Source organism: Hipposideros armiger, unplaced genomic scaffold, assembly GCF_001890085.2.
Source record: "Hipposideros armiger isolate ML-2016 unplaced genomic scaffold, ASM189008v1 scaffold_310, whole genome shotgun sequence".
NCBI classification, from domain to species: domain Eukaryota; kingdom Metazoa; phylum Chordata; class Mammalia; order Chiroptera; family Hipposideridae; genus Hipposideros; species Hipposideros armiger.
The window spans coordinates 676,423-691,011 of record NW_017731660.1 but is presented as its reverse complement, the minus strand read 5'-3'; the positions used below and the strand labels follow the sequence as shown (position 1 = coordinate 691,011).

At 50.2% G+C, this 14,589-nt stretch overlaps 1 protein-coding gene across 9 annotated transcripts in view; it reads left to right on the top strand.

The window, feature by feature from the left end:
- The window catches only part of KANSL3 (KAT8 regulatory NSL complex subunit 3), a 38,837-nt gene extending 32,182 nt beyond the window's left edge, over positions 1 to 6,655 (top strand). For 8 of the 9 annotated variants that reach the window (XM_019660056.1, XM_019660061.1, XM_019660058.1 and 5 more), the window contains one exon: positions 2,193 to 4,685. In XM_019660056.1, the coding sequence (XP_019515601.1) occupies positions 2,193 to 2,213 (21 nt within the window). In that variant the 3' untranslated portion in view covers positions 2,214 to 4,685. Of the gene's footprint in view, positions 1 to 2,192; positions 4,686 to 6,360 lie in introns of those variants that run through there. The other variant, XM_019660059.1, reaches the window with a different exon arrangement.
- Positions 6,656 to 14,589: the final 7,934 nt, after the last annotated feature.

The window sequence follows — 14,589 nt, the reverse complement described above, 5'->3', positions numbered from 1 at the left end:
TCATAAATATTTCCTTGTAATCGGTTAAAATGATGAATTACTTGAATAGAATTCCTAATATCCAACTGTCTAAATTCAAGATCCCGTACGTCCTGTTTTCTTTTTTGCACATGCCCATATTTGTTTTTATTGTGCACACAAAGGAAACAAGTCCCTATCACAGGAGAACAAAACGAAAAAGAAAAGAAAGAAACCAAACATTTCAGAGGAAAAGCGCGTCTGCGCTTCTGATTCCTTTTATTGTACTTAGGGTGTTGGCCTCTGTGTTAGTGAGATCGGCCTGTAGTTTCCTTTCCGTTTGCCCCCGCAGCTCTCCTTGTCCAGTTGTATGAAGGGGGTGAGTCTGTCCTTATGGAATGAAATGTGAAGTGCTTTGTTTTCTTCTCACATGCTAAGACATTTACATGGCACAGAAATGATCAGTTCCTTGATAGTTCAATGGAAACCACCTACAAGTGTGGGGGCCTATTTCCAGGCAGGCCTGACCTTTGCCAATGGCACGTTGATGACAACTAGGACCAGATCCCCACCAGGGGACACCCTCCTCTATTGGGTGGGCCTTCTGCTCGCTGTGGCCGGGGGCTGCTCAGTGTTGGGAGCAGAGGTCACCGAGAGTCCTGGTTCGGGGCTAACTGGAGGCACAGAATAGGTCAAGGTGTGATGCTATCCGGCGGTATGAACGTGAGAGTTGTTTTTCTCTCAATAAAATGGGTGTATTCTTACTAAGATTAGGGTTCTAGTGGTGGTTCTTTTCTTACAGACAAAGGAGGTATTATTAGATTAGGATTTGCCACCTCGAAAGCTGACAGTTTCATGTGTGTGTAGGCTGCCAGACAGTGTGATACCAGGGAAAGCACAGGGCTGTCAGCAGGGCCTCCGTCTTCAGCGAGCTGTGTGATCCAGGGCAAATCACTCAACCTCTCTGGGCTTTGGTTTTCTCATCTAGTCTAGTGAGGCGGTGATTATTGTGGTGGGATTAGTAAGGACTCCTAGAATCTACTCAGGCTTTGGAAGGTGAGTTTCTAAAGGGTGAGAAACAAACCACCCATTTATGACATTTATGAGACAATTGGAAATTTGAACACTGTAATTGTTGATATTAAGGAATTGTTAGCCTTTTTATGTGTGATAATGGTATTTAAATTTGAAAAAATAATCTTTTTATTACACACTGCAATATTTATGGGTGGAATGAATTTAAAAAGAAAGGTTGTAAACACCAACTAGACTTGTCTGAGGCACTTAGTCTCCTTTCTCATTTCTGCACTGATGGGTACTTACTGTGTGTTTTCTTCATGGAGCTGGACTGTTCCAGCTCCTTACAGGTGAGACGCTGCAGTAAAGAGGAAGGGGACATGAGACTGCCATGCCTCCATCAGGGTCCTGAGAACGGACCCTTGCCCATGGTCCTCAGGTCTTTGCCCTCTCTGGCCACGTGGCCTTGCAGCTGCCCTTGGGGAACAAACTCATTGTCAGGTGTATTCCTACCCAGGGCAGAGAGAGCATCTGTGCACAGCCTCTTTTCCAGTTCTGACTGTCAGGCCCTCCTCAGCCCGCCTCTGCTGTGCCCTCTGCCTTCCCCTCTTTACTGCTTTCTGAGTCCTCAGGCCTTTTCCAAAGGTGAGATCCAGAGAGGTGGGGGAACCTTGGTGGGGAAAGGCCCACTCTCTCTACCTTGCTTCCATCTCCCTAAGCTGCAGGGCTCAGCCGTTCATGGCATTCTCCACAACACCTAAAAAGTGGACAGACCTAAGAAGTGATGACGTCAGAACAAGCAGGGAAAACTTGCCTTCAGCTCTGTCACCCATAGCATTCATCTGTCCTTTCCTTGCATTCTTAGCCTGGCCTCATCATAATAATAGGAGCTCACCATTGTAGCCGTATAGGTGCTTTATGCAGATTGTCTCATGTCACCTCACAACCACCTGGGGAGTAGGTGCTGTCACCTATATCTTACAGATGAGGAAAAGGGGGCTTCAAGAGCGTAAGTCATTGGCCTAGAAGGTGGTATAGGTGGGTGTCTGATGTAGCCTCTGTGTTCTGAGACCACACACACCCTTGTGCCCCCAGTCTACCTCTTCCCTATAGAGAATTACTTTGGCGTAAATTCTCAGGAGTGGGGTGAGGGCTCAGGGTCTGGCTGTGTTAACCTGGCAGAGTTCTGACCCTTGTTCAAACCTCTCCCACCACAGCGCCTGCCGCCAGCTCCCTGAAGACGCCATGCGACCGTTGTCCTTTACCTGATTAGTGATGGCTGCTGCACAGTGAGCCTGGGCGCGTGTGCTGTCCTGCTGAGCTGTCCACTTGTCAGGAGACCTCATAGCCACTTGTTTTGACCTCCCTGCCAACTGTCTTCGGGGTCGGGCCTCTGGGTCTTGTGAAACTGTTGGGCTAAGTGATATGGTGCCGGCAAGGGGGGTGTCGCCCCGCAGCCTCTGCCGGTCTGGTTCCCAGACTCCCCAGCTCCTAGGCAGACCCGGCCATACATGGACTAGAGGCCCTTCTTCTAGCACTAGCTGTCACCTGCCCTGAGAAGCAGTGTTGGACTGCTTGCTGCATTTCAGAAAGGAGCGCCTTTTGGAAGTCGGTGCTGCCCCTGTGCCAAGTTGGGAGGTGTGTACGTGGCCGGGGCTGCAGGAAATTGGACTGAGATCCCTTGGCTGAGGCTCGGGGTCGCCCGGTCCTCCGGCCAGCTGTTAGCACCAGATGACCGTGCTTCTCGTGCAGCTGCCTCCTAGTAGCCTGCTGAGACCAGAACTCTTCAGACCCACAAGAGGGCCAGGAGAACTGGGCCATTATCTGAGTCCCTCAGCCATTACATGTGGGGAGCAGCAGCTTCCAGGAGATGGAGGCTGGCCCCTTTCTCTTTCATCATGCTCTGGGCAGTTTCTGCCTACAGAAAGCCTGCGGGCCCAGAAAGGCTGAAGAAGAGCCATGAGACAGCAGCTGAAGTGGCCTCAAGGACATGCCAGGAGGTTCTGCGGTGAAAATGACCTGGGCTTGGGGCTTTGCATCTGGCACCTAAGGAACTGTTGATTCTGGAGAGGAGAAGAATTTGCCATGTCATGGGGGAAGGTGCCCCCCCCCCCCCCCCCCCCCCCCCCCCCCCCCCCCGCAACCTGTCTCCAGTGCTTGGAGGTGAAAGTTAATGTGTGGGCTGTCCCAGGAAGCTTGGGCATCAAGATGACAGAGGCCATGCTTCAGTGTTTCTGTTTCTGTCCCCTGTGACTTTTGTCTGCTCGCCTAGAAGTGGGAAAGTGATTGGCATCGATGCCACTGTGCAGGGCTCTTGGTGCCAGCCTGGGCCGGAGGTGGAGGCTCCTGGAGACATGATCGTGAAAGACGGAGCTCAGAGCCCCTCCTCCCCTTCACAATACTTGTGTGCAAAGGTAGTTTTAGATTTGGTGTAGAACCCACCACCCAGGGCAGGCTCCCTTCTCGTCCATACTCTCGTCCATGTTTCCAGCCACGGTGATCAGTCAGGCAACCCAAGTGGAACTCTGCTCAGTATCTGTGGGCAAGGAGGGCCCACAGCATACCATGGCCAGAACTGTGGTCCAGGATCCTGACCCACATGCACCGAATATTCACACCAGGCCACCTGCGTTCAATCCAGGAGCCTCAGCTGCCAGTCTGAGTGGCAGGCAGGAGGGGTGCACAGTGTGTGGGAGTCTCAAGCAAGACAGATGGGGGGTGGCAGGGGAGAGGACACCTTCAACCCCATACCCTCCCTCCCTGACTCCTGCAGAGCTGGTCTCTGGTGATTCACGCAGAGTTAGGCTGTAATCTTAATTAACTGGTAGGTAACTGCTTTCTGAAATTCAGGAGGCGTTTAGTGCGTTTGAGGAAGCTATGAACTCTGAAAGAGACATCCATGGGTCAGGGGATTGATAACTTCACAGTAGGATAATAACACAGCAGCAGCACCCGAGGACAGTAGATTAAGACTGTGTGATGCTTTCAGGATTCATTTGGGACAAGTGGAGGGTCCTGACCAGGCGTTCCTGTAGGCAGCGCTAGAAGGACTGCCTCTGAGATGCTGACCCCATGAGTGCTGGGGCCAGAGGAACAACTTCAGCGTTGTCCTGCCTTCATGTAAATCCTCATACACTTCCCGTGGTGACTTCCCTAGGCCTGGGCTGTACACCCTGCAGAATGCCAGAACTGGAGAAGGGGACTTGTGAGAACATGGATGCTTTTCACCTTGGAAGGACAGGCTAAAGGGAAGTCGCTGAAGTCTTTAGTCATGTACCCCAATTCCACACGTCTTCTGCAACGATACTACTTGAAATGTAACAGGAAGCTTTCCTCTACCCATTACATAGCCGACCTGCAGCCTACAACCTCAGACGGGTACGTCTGGCCGAAAATGTAGAAGGATCAAGAAGGCTCGAGTTAAATTCCTGGATGACAGATGCATACTGATGCCCTGGGAGAGATGTCCTTATGCTTGGAGAACAGGCCGCTGGTGGAGGGAGACCTGTCTGTTCTTGGACCCCCTGACTGGAGCAGCCTTGGGCTGGATGGATTATAGACTGAGCCGCCGTGATGGTTCTGTTCTGACATTAGCAAAAACAATTAATAAAAACAACTGTGCATTGCTCTAGCTTGTTTGCAGTTGACTTCCCATGTTTATTTGGTAACCACCCAATGAGGTAGTACTGAAAATAAAAGCTGAGATATTGTGGGAGTGCCTGTGGTCATTGCACTGATGCCTGGTGCCACGGGTAGGTATTGGTGAGGAAATTGAGGCACAAGGAAGTCACACAACAGAAGTGGCAGACGCAGGACTAGAACCCAGGCATCCTGGTGCCAATGTCGCTTCTGCTCTGCACTGTGCTGGGGCTCTGAGATGGGAGAACGGAAATGGGGGTTAGCCCAGGGTGTGAGGACATGGTGACTTGGCCTCATGTGACCCTTGTCAGCTTCCTTCCCACCAGGCCTTGAGTGACTGCTGCTGCCATGATGGGACTCTTGTCTGGACCCGAGTCAGTAGGTGGGGTCCTTGCCCTGGGTCCTGAGACACTGCAGCCCCTCTGCACATCCTACACTCCACCCCCTTCAATAAAGAAAGATTTAGAGAGAGGAAGAACTGAGGGTTGTTAGTTGGGAGGGGGTGGGGATGAAGGAGAAGGGGAAGGGACGAGACAATACAAATTGGTAATTACAATATGGCCTCAGGGATAGGAAAAGACAGTCTGAGGAATATAATCAATAATGTTGTAAATATTTCTTAGGGGGCCAGATGGACTCATGTCCTGTTGGGGAGACCACTTCATAGTCGGTGTAGAGGCCTGACCACTGCACTGTATTTCTGAAGCTGATGTTGAATAATAATATATGTCAACTATAATTATATATATATATATATATATATATATATATATATATATATATATATATATATATATATATATATATATATATAGTCACAGGATGTGGAGTAGAGAGTGGGAATGGAGTCAATGGAATTGTAATAGATAAGCATGATTACATGGGGGAGGGGGGTTTGTGGGGGTGAAAAGGATAACTTGCATTGTTCTGTACACCTGAAACAATTTAAAAAATTTAAAAAAAGAGAAAGGTTTAGAGGTGAATGAATGAATTCCAACCTCCAGGTTATTTGTGAAGTTGTGTTCAAGAGGACTCCATCCCTGGAATTCCAGGCCCCTGACATGGCATTGGAACCCTGCGTGGGTGGAAGCTGTTGTAGATGAGTGTTCTGCATGTGTGGGCTCGCTTGTCAGCCTGTAGTGGAGACCTGACGCCTTTCCCTCCCTTCCAGCTCCAGTCTCACTGACTAGGGGAGTCAGGTGAAATGAGGATTAGCGTGCAGATGATAGCTGCCTTGAACTTCAAGAGTATAGGGACAGGCACATAGCAAATTATGATGCAGAAGAAGCTTAACCTTTTTAGCTCCCTTTCCAAAGCACATGTTAGCCAGGAACCATGGTTACAAGAAGCAGAAACCATTCACCACCCAAATCAGTTCTTAAAGGAAATCTCAGTGGGCATTCTTACAGATGGGAGCCTGATGGTTTCTGCTGCTTACCTTGTGACCTCATGACCTCCATGGACTCGGACTTTCCAGGGACCGGTTAGGAGCCTGTTGTCCCAGGACTTTCAAGTTTGGGGGCCCTTCGTGGATGGCCAGTGTCTATCGGGTCAGATTCTGAACAGTGAACCTGACTGCCTCAGTCCCACTTGTGATTGGCTCTTATCCTGTCCCACGCCAGTCGAATAACCGTGTGCAGAGCATGAAGTTGTGTGGTTCATAGTACTGCCTTTCTAAGAAGATAGGAGAAGGGATGAAAAAACAAACGTTCAGCTATTTAGAAGTGTGTTTTTTTTAACTTGCAGTGCTGTTCCCTTCATCCAGCATCCCCCCAGTGCTTGCATCTCACATAACTAGGACCAGATCAGAACCAGAAAATGACATTGGTACAATATGTGAGTATAGTTCCATGTCAGTTTATCCTTGCAGCCACAGCCAGCATGCCGAATCATCCCATCACCTCCCTTGTAGCCACACCATCCCCTTACCTCCCCACTCCAGACCTGTAGCATCCCTGTTAGAGACGATAGATAAATAGAACCCTATGGTGCATGGCCTCAGACACTGGCTTTTCCCCACTCAGCAGAAGCCCCTTGCCGTCCCTCCAAGTTGTGTGTAGCAGTTCTTGTTACTGCTGACAGAGTGTTCTGTGATGTTCACGGACCACATTTTCTGTAACCACCTACTGAGGCATATCTTGACTTTTCCAGTTGGGGCTATTACTAATAAAGCTGCTCTGAACAATTGTAAGCGGGATTTTGTGTGAACATTAGTTTTCATTTCTCTGGGATACATGCCCAGGAGTGTCAGTACTGGGTTATGTGATAAGTTGTTGTTTTTTAAGAAACTGTCCAACTGTTTTCTAGAGTAGCTGTACCATTTTTCATTCCCACCCATAATCTAGGAGAGAGAGTTTCCCTGCATTCTCATCCAACTTTGATACCATATCTTATTTTTTTAATAATAAATATTTATTATTTATTCAGCAATTCTAGTAGGTGAGCAGTGATACCTCATGGCTTTTAGAATGTGTTGACGTTTGTGTGGTCCCGGGTATGGTGGCCTGTCTTGGTGTGTGTTCTGTCAGCACTTGAAAAGAATGTGTGTTCTGTTGGGTGGAGTGTAAGTGTTGGTAGAATTCTGTTGGTTGGTGGTATTGTCAGGTTCTTATGTTCTTGCTGACTTTTTGTCAAGTTGTTCTCCCAGTTGTTGAGAGAGTGGCGTTGAAATTTCCCACTGGAATTGTGGGTTGCCTGTGTCTCCTCTCAGCTCTGTCTGTTTGTGCTGCACACATTTTGCAGTTCTGTCATCTGGTGCAGACACAGTTAGGATCCAAGAGTCTTTTTGGTGGATTGACTCTTTTATTGTTACGTAATGTCTCTCTGTACCTGGTAATTTTCTTAGCCTTGAAGTTTACTCTATCTGACATTCTGATGTCAGTCTTTATGTTCTAACTGGTGTTTTTAGACTGTCCCCATTTACTGTAATTATAGATATGTTAGGGGTTAAGTCAGCCATTTTTGTTTTGTTTTCTGTTCTGTTTTTTTCTTTTTGTGTTTCTTTTTCCTGCCTTCAAGTGGGTTACTTGAACATTTTTTGAGAATACCATTTTGATTTATCTGTAATATTTTTGAGTGTATCTCCTCATATAGCTTTTAGTGGTTTGCTCTACATGTTGTATACACAAAACTTACCACAGTCTACTGGTATCCACATTTTACCAATTTAAAGTGTAGAAGCCTAACCTCCCTTTATATCCCATTACCCTCTGCCATCTCTAATATAATTGTCTGTGTATGTTGAGAACCATGTTAGACAGTGTCATGAGTTTTGTGTCAAACATAATTTAGAAAACTCAAGAGGAGGAGAAAAATCTGTTGTATTTACCCATATTTTTATTTTTTACAATGTTCTTCCTTCCTGATGTTCCAAGATCCCTACTTTGATCATTTCCATTTTTTTTTTAAAGATTTTAATTGGGGGATGGGAACAGACAAGTTGCTGTCCTTTTGTTCTTCAGTCTAGTTGTGGAGGACGTTGCTTCACTGGCCCAAGTTGGCACCATCATTGCGCTCTTCCCGGGTGAGGTAGATCAGTCGCAGGCTTCTGGATGGCCGCTCACAGCGGCTGCTGGCCGCTCACACTGGCTGCTGGCTACACACAGTAGCCCATGGAAACCCACTGTAGCAGGGTCTGCAGCCTACGCCATCGCCAGCGACTCACGGCAGCCCAGCTCCAGGTTGAGCTGTTGTTCAGCATCTTAGCTGTGGAGGGCAGTGTCACTGGCCCTCATATGTGGGATCCAAACCGGGGCCCTCTGGCGTCCCAAGCCAGTTCTTAACCACCGCGCCACTCGGCCGGCCCCATTTCCATTTTTTTTAGAAAACTTCCTTTAGTCATTCATTTAGAGATTAGCTGATAATAAATGTTTTCAATTTTCCTTCATGTGTCAATATCTTAATTTCCCCTTTATTATACTGAAGGATATTTTCACTGGATAGATATAATTCTGGGTTGACCATTCTTTCAGCACTTGAAAAATATTATGTTACTTCCTTGGTTTCTGATGAGAAATCTGCTATCATTCAATTCCACCCCCTTCCCTAACGCCCTCCCCCGACACCCCTGTAGAAAAGGTGTTTCTCTTTGTGCTTTCAATAATTTTTCTTTGTCTTTAATTCTTAGACTTGACTATGATGTGTCTTGGCATGATTTTCTCTGGGCTTTTCTTGTTACTCAGCTTCTTTGCCAAATTTGGGGGATTTTCAGCCATTATTTTCTCAGCCGCACCCCCCTTTCCACTCCTCCAGACTTCAATAACGTGAATGTTAGATCTTTAATTATAGTCCCACGGGGCCCTGAGACTCTTCCTCTTTTTTCTCTTTCTTTTTTACTCTGTTTTCTCACTGTTGAGTTGTATAGTTTCTGTTGTTCTGTCTTCAAGTTCACTGATGCTGTCCTCTGTCCCTCCTATTCTGCAGTTGAGCCCATCCATTGAGATTTTCACTTAGATGATTATATTTTTCAGTTCTAAAATTTCTATTTTGTTCTTTATATCTTCAGTTAACCTTGCTGAGAACATTTTTTTTCATTTATCTTAGGTGTGTTCATAATTGCTCACTGAACCATTTTTATGATGACTGCTTTCAAATCTTCATTGGCCAATTCTAGTATCTGTGACACTGCCGTGTTGTCAATCTGTTGATTGTCTTTTTACATCCAAGCTAAGATTTTGCTGGTTCTTGGTATGTCCTTTGAGTGGTTTTGATCGAAACCTGGACATCTTGGGTATTATCTATGAAACCATAGATTTTATTTAAATCTTCTGTTTTAGCAGGCCTGGTTTGAGACTGCTGTCAGGATAAGGAGTGGCTGCTTTGTTACTGCCAGGTGAGATGGAAGTCTAGGATCCCACTTGGGTTTTGTTGACACTGGAGTTAAAAAGGGGCCTTTCTTTACTGCTGGGTGGAAGTGGGATTTTCAGCTCCCCGCTAGATCTCTGCTAGTGCCCACCTGGCTGGGAAGGGATGCCTCATTACTCTTCTTCACACTGTCTCAGTTTACACTGCAGGGGTTACGTGTCCTTGTTACTCCTGGGCAGTGGTGAATGTTCTGACACCAGCCTGGATCGGGGGAGAGGGGGAGGCGGGGGTGCCTTGTTACCTCCAGGTGTGCTGGATGTTCAGGATAATCATATGGTCTCAAGTGACACAGTGGAGATGGGGGATGAGGCTTCATTACCACTCATTGGATTGAAAGTTTTGGTTTCCCATTTGGCCTCCTTTGACACCACCGGCCAACTACTAGACATTTGAAGAGACATCCACCTCATAAAAAGGCATCACATTGGACAACATGTACCTCTGAAGCAGAATCATTGGAAAAAAATGGACCAAGAAGTTCATATATGATAAATATATGGAGGAGTTAAGCTAGAAATCATAAGATGAAACAACAATAAGAAAACACCAAAAAAAGAACCAGATGGAGATACAGTTATGGAAAAAATATAATTAAAACAAGATGATGATGGGTTAGCAAGTAGAAGGGATATGCTAAAGAATAAATTAGTGCTCAGGGATGCAAACCTGCCCGCATCCCACCGCGGGTCTGTAGTCTCCCATCATATCATTCCCATGAATCTGTTAACAAGAGCATGATCTGCCTACCAGATGACAGGCTGAAATTACAAGCGATGGGGAGGGGGCTCTGATGCCACATCACTTAAAGGCAGTCACTGCTTCTGTACCTCAGTGTCTCCACCTATATGGACCTAGTTAGAATTCTGTTAGCAAGGACAGAGGGGACTTTGGAATGATTCCTTTAATATATCATCTATTGCTTCCCCCATACCCAAGGCCACAAGTCCCATCTCAAAAGCACCAGTTACTCTACTAACGATACTGCAATTGTTCCACTCCAACTCCACTCTTGGTTTTGAGCACAGATTATCCCTGTCCACACAGCCCATGTGGAAAGACCTTTTTTTTTTTTTTTGCAGTGGGGTCAGTGGTGGGCAGATTACTTGGATTTCTCCCAAGAGGCTGCCTCCCTGATCAGTACCCAGGCATTCAACTTGGTAGCTCCCAGGCAAGTGATGCCCCCTAGGCTTCTAGGATTGGGTTCCCCTTCCCGGCCTTGCTCCCCCACAGGCCTTGCTTACGTGGACAGGAAACCAGACAGCTCTGCACAGGACCTGCAGCCGAGAGGTGGCAGTGGGACCAGGACGTGAGCTAGCCCCTCATTACATGGTCACCAGCTAGTCATCATGCTGATGGAGCTGGGAATGGCAACCCTGGCAGGTTAGTGTGCCTCCTGGCCGCCTGAGGCCTGGGCAGGCATTACCAATCACGCACTTTCCACAATGAGTCAACCCAAAGCTACAGATATGATCAGTCAGAGCTGGTACCTGGGTGAAGGGCAGGGTGGGGCAGGCTGGCCAACCAGGACTGCAGGAAGGAGCTGCTGACGCACACTTGTGTAGGACTCAATGCCCACGACTCTTGGAAATTACTTCCATGTCACAGATGAGGACATGGAGGCCAGAGAAGCATTTTAACTTGGGGTCACCAGTGTGACAGCTGCTATTTGGTCCACTTGGCGGCCACACTTCCTCTGAGGTATGGGTGGGTGCCTTGGGAACACAGGTAAGCACAGGAGGTCAGATTCTCTCTCCTGAAACTGTTTTCTGGAGCTGAGACCCACCGGGAGGGATGCAGCTGATGGTGCTGGCAGTGGTGTGTGGTGGAGACTGGGGGCCGGAACCAGGGATGGGGAGCCCTGATTTGTAGTGGTTGCTGATTCCGGGGGGAGAGGGGTGTCCTAGCTTGAGCTACCAGCGTGTCACCACTGAATCACGATGAGCCAGCAAGAGCAACCTCCAACTCATATGGCAGCCCCAGATAGGGGCACTGCCCTGTGGACTCTTGGCCTGGTTGTAGAGCCCCCTGCAGTCTGTGGGCCATGCATGCTCTCCACTGCCTGGGTGGAGGTTCATTTCTGTTGCCTGTAAGGCCTGCAAATCCCCCTGAATCCGTGGGGGAGTCGGTCTCAAGGCCTGTGCTCTGGCTTTAAGCTCCTGGTCTTTCCTCCCCACCTTGCAGTTCCCCCTTTAGTGACACAGCAGGAAAGTGGGAGGAATCCCAAGAACCTGAGACAGGAGCCACAGGGGAGGAGTGGAGGTGGGAGGCATTCACCCTCCCAAGACCCCTGCCCAGGAGCCGCCTTCCTCCCCATGGGGGCCCCACAAACAGGGCTGGGTGGTGGCTGCCACTTGCTGTGGACAGGTGATGTTGGCTTTGCAGGAGCTGCCAGGGGCCAGTGGAGCTGGGAAGATCCTCTGGGAACCAGGAGTGTATTCAGGGGGCAGATCACCTGCCTTCGCCAGTCACTAGATCCTCTTTGCACCTCATTTTGAGTCACAGCACAGAATCTGGAAGTGACAGCACTCATTTCACAGATGCACAGACATGGCTCCATGCTGGATATGCAGGAGTTGGGCAGGAGGGGAACTCGTGCTGCATGCCCTGAGCAGCCCACTGCCAGGTGCCCCAGCTGGCCCGTAAACCAAGGACACTGCACGGGCAACCTGGAAATGACCCAAGTCTGCCCTGTGCTCCTGTCTAGAAGCCCACTGAGTTTTCCAACAGTGACATCCTTGGGGTCCTTAGCTTAGGAAACTGGCCTTGGCCCACCCATGACAACAAAGAACAAAGGCTATGGCCTGGTGTCTAAACAGCCCAGGACTGGCTTGATGGGTGGAAACGCCCCAGCCAACAGGAGACTGGGTGGCCTGGCCGGGGCTGGGCCTGCCAGGGTAGGGGACAAGTGGGGTAGTGAATGGGCAGGTGCACCCTGTTCAAGGGGCAGTGGCCACAACTCAGCTCTAGGCAGTGGTTCCAAATGGCCAGAAATTCTCACTGCCACCATCAACAATAGCTCGAATGGCACAGATGGTTTGAAAAGGGTCTTTTACATCCCAAATGTAGGTGCCCTGCCAGTCCTGCTGGCCTGTGGATCCCCGGGGCAAAGTCAGGGCCATGGCAGGTACCACAGGAGTGTGGGTGGAAAGCAAGCCAACCTGAAGCATGCCTGCCCACTGAGGGCAGCTCAGGGGCATATGCAGGCTGCCCTTCCAGGAGCCAGGCTTCCTCCTGCTCAGCCTGATTTGGGGCTGAAGGTCCAGGTCTCAGAGCTCCTTCCCCATTTGTAAATGGGCCGTCACTTCCCCAGGAACTGTAAGGAGTGAGAAATCGTGCAAAGACCGCACAGCAGGGCTGCAGGGCACAGCGCACACAGGCTTTCGAGGAAGCATGCCCACATTGAGCCCTGGGCGATTGCTGATCCCTAGCAGGGGCCAGCTCAGCACACAGACAACTCACACAGACCGGTGTACTCAACAGAGCAGCCTCCAGAGGGCACCACCACCACAGCTCTCAGCAGCCTGTGTCTAACCGAGTCCTGCCACTGGGCGCACCTGGCCACCTCTGTGCTAGGCAAGGCCGCTGCTGTGGCTTTGCTGAAGAAAGGGACCACAGCGACCTTGCCCCATCTTAGGCAGGACCCCACACACAAGTAGTGTTCACTCCCTTTACCCAGGGGAACTGCGTCTGATGACCTGCAGCCCAGCACCCAGGACACTTGCAGGGAGGGTGGCAGACATGTCCTCACCCCTCTGTCAACCACTGAGACTACAAAGGTGGGCAGCATGTAGGTGCCTGCAGGAGCCGGAGCTCAGGGCTGGAGGCCACACAGCTCCTTGCAGCTCCCAAGGCCAGCATCTGGCAGCTCCCAGGAGAAGGGGTGGGGAATTGGGAGACATCCCCCTCCCCCAACCTTGCCCCCCCCCGCACCACCTCCCCGCAGAGCCTGACAGTTTCCCAACAGCAGTGACCAACGACTCTGACTTCCCCATTGCTGGCCCCAGCTCAGAGGACAGCTACCTCACCTGTGCCCGCCTGAGCTCCTCCAGCTGGAGACTGGAGGCTAGAGAGGATGCTCTTCAGCCCTGGCAGCCCACACCCTGGTGCCAGACATGTGTGTGACCTGGTCTGGGTTCTCTCATACTCAGAGGTGGCCTTGGGTAAGCAAGACCTGTCTCTGGCCTCGGCCTGCTCACCTGTTAACTGTGTGTGTGTGTGTGTTGGGTTCATACTAATTGCCCCTCCCTGGTCTGAGGTTGTGAGCACCCCAGAAGGCAAGGTGAGTTCCAGTGGCCCCACGCCTGCCACCCCAGTGTCCACTTGGCCAGTTACTAGCACTGCCTTTCCAGGAACGTGTGTGGCTCCACAGGCAGCTGTGCCCAGTTTCTGAGAACAGCGAGTGGGGTGATGCCTATAAAAGGTGCCCTGACTCCCTCCCTCCCACTGAGACACGGGCCCCCACTGCTGCCCAGAACCCACAGGAAGGGGTTTTAGGCTGCGTGGTGTGCATGAGCCCCTGGGGCAACCAGATCCGGAACAGTGCAGATGCCCAGGCTGATTCTGGCCCCTTCACCCCCCTTTCCCTCCAGTTGCCCCCCCCCAGCAGGAACCTCCTGGACCACCAGTGTTGGCAGGCAAGTGGGGGCAGGTGGGGGACTCAGGGAGGTCTCAGCTGCAGGCCCTGAGTCTGCACCACCCCCAGGACAGACCGATTCAGGCTTCCCACTGGCACCTCAGGCCCCAGAAGCGCTAACAGCTGCCGGCATGTCCCTCTGCCCAGGTCCTGTGGCTTAGCTCCCAGTGCTGCAGTCACCCCTCTGCTCTGCAATTTACCTGCTGGGGAAACCTGGGTGTCGCTGGGCCTCTCTGAGCCTCAGGCCCATGGACAGTGAGGAAGGTATCGGGCAGTTGTCCTGAGGCTCCACCTGCAAAGTGGACTGAAGGCACAGGATGTCACAGCCATAAGCAGGAACACAGGCCGTTCTGCATTGTCCCGCTCTTCAGTGGGGTGGCAGTGTTCCCAATCTGAGTGGGTGCTGGGCTGCCCCTCTTGTACCCCCACCCACGAACATATCCATGCCTGGCCAGCCCTCACAGTTACACCATCACACC